This window comes from Lepidothrix coronata, unplaced genomic scaffold, assembly GCF_001604755.1.
Source record: "Lepidothrix coronata isolate B3197 unplaced genomic scaffold, Lepidothrix_coronata-1.0 Scaffold211, whole genome shotgun sequence".
NCBI classification, from domain to species: domain Eukaryota; kingdom Metazoa; phylum Chordata; class Aves; order Passeriformes; family Pipridae; genus Lepidothrix; species Lepidothrix coronata.
In genome coordinates this window covers 1,073,419-1,074,920 of record NW_016690391.1, presented here as the reverse complement: position 1 = coordinate 1,074,920, position 1,502 = coordinate 1,073,419, and the positions used below count along the sequence as shown (strand labels likewise).

At 47.2% G+C, this 1,502-nt stretch overlaps 2 protein-coding genes across 5 annotated transcripts in view; one reads left to right on the top strand and one right to left on the bottom strand.

Annotated features, from left to right (window-relative positions):
- LOC108506275 (bromodomain-containing protein DDB_G0280777-like) overlaps positions 1-1,502 on the bottom strand; it is a 22,935-nt gene that overhangs the window by 6,605 nt on the left and 14,828 nt on the right. The window lies entirely within an intron of this gene.
- The window catches only part of LOC108506274 (golgin subfamily A member 6-like protein 22), an 8,782-nt gene continuing 7,286 nt past the window's right edge, over positions 7-1,502 (top strand). For 2 of the 4 annotated variants that reach the window (XM_017833110.1, XM_017833109.1), the window contains exon 1: positions 7-204. In XM_017833110.1, coding sequence (XP_017688599.1) covers positions 27-204 — 178 coding nt within the window. In that variant the 5' untranslated portion in view covers positions 7-26. The remainder of the gene's footprint in view (positions 205-1,502) is intronic. The other 2 variants (XM_017833113.1, XM_017833111.1) reach the window with 2 other exon arrangements.

The following is a 1,502-nucleotide window of genomic DNA, read 5'->3' as shown; positions in this document are numbered from 1 at the left end:
ACCTGGGAGAAACCACAGCTGCGGAAATGCAGGAAAGAGCAGCAGGGACAGAGAGCCCAGTCCCTGCCCCACAGAGCCCCTCAGAGGGCAGCCAGGCCCTGCTGGGCCAGCAAACCACCCCTGAGATCCTGAGTGAGGCTGAGCTTGTGATGCAGGGATCTGAGCAGCAGCTGGAGGAACAGGGAACCATGGAACAAAGCACGGGAGCAGACACACAAGAATGAGCAGCAGGGACACATGGTTTTCAACCGTAAGAAATTAAAGGGAAAAAATTGGTGGCTTTTATCAGCCTTTCTTTCTCCAGCCCCCACCGGGAGTCACCTTTATAGTTCCCTTTTCCTTCTGAGTGCACTGAGACCAAATGCTACACTTCAGGACTTAAATCCACATTTAAAGTCCTTACTTAACGGAAAGACAGGCAAAACCATCCAGGTTGGCAGGGATGCCAGAGGGGAAGGACATGGTAGTGACAGCAGGAGTTTCACCACCTGCTCCTTTGTTTCAGCAACGAGGCAGCAATCCTGGTAAATCCAGAGTCCATGGGCCCATGGAATTGTGTCAGTCAGATGGCTGAGGCACTTTATGGAGCCTTGTTCCCTTTGACACCTTCCCTGTGCTGTGCACTTTCACTTCCCCTCTTTTCCCCTCAGCCCAGCCCAGCTCTGTCTCTCCAGCATTATCCGTGACTGTGACCCCTCTGCAAGTCAGGAATTGGGAAGGAACCGCATTTTTCCTTCCTCAAAGCTTGTGCCTTCCCACTTGCTCTGATTTGGAAGCAAAACTCTTTTTTTACTGCTCAGCTGTGCTGTTCATTTTCACCGTGGACGGCTCAAACAGTGGACACTGGCACTTCAAACCAGTGTAAGGAGCTGGAAAATTGGAGTGAAAATAAATCATCCGGAGCCACAATTAATCTGTCTTCTGCCACTCACTGGACTTGGAGCAGGTTCCTGGTAAATGATGCACGGGAAGTGTATGAAAACAGGAAGAAATTTGATTTTACTGCTTGTGTGATACAATGCAGCCCTGAAAAGAAGTGATGCTTTTACACACGTGTGTGCACACACGCCTAAAGCACGTGAACCCTTAGTCCCACACTGATTCTTTGCACCCAGCTGTTGCTTTTTTTTCCTGCTGTTGCTCATTTGAGCTTAAATGTTTGCGAAATAAACCAGATCAGAGGAAACAAGAAAACAAGCTCAAAAAAATCAAAAACCCACTGACAAAACTGCAAAAGGAAGCTTTTTTCTTGCAGCCTAGTTTTTCTTTTACTAAATCTTTCGCCAGTAGATATGTTGATCCTAAGTACCTCTTTATGCCTTTTGAACTACATGTGTTTATAATTATTATTTATTGTGCCTTTTGAACCCCAGGTACAACGGACTAGTGCAATCAGAACTAGTTTCTATTGCAAATAGGCTTAAGAATTAGGGGGTTTTACCCCAAAGAGACTAAACCCCGGGTGTTTAGTGGCACCTCTCACCCAGCTGGTCCCGGTATCC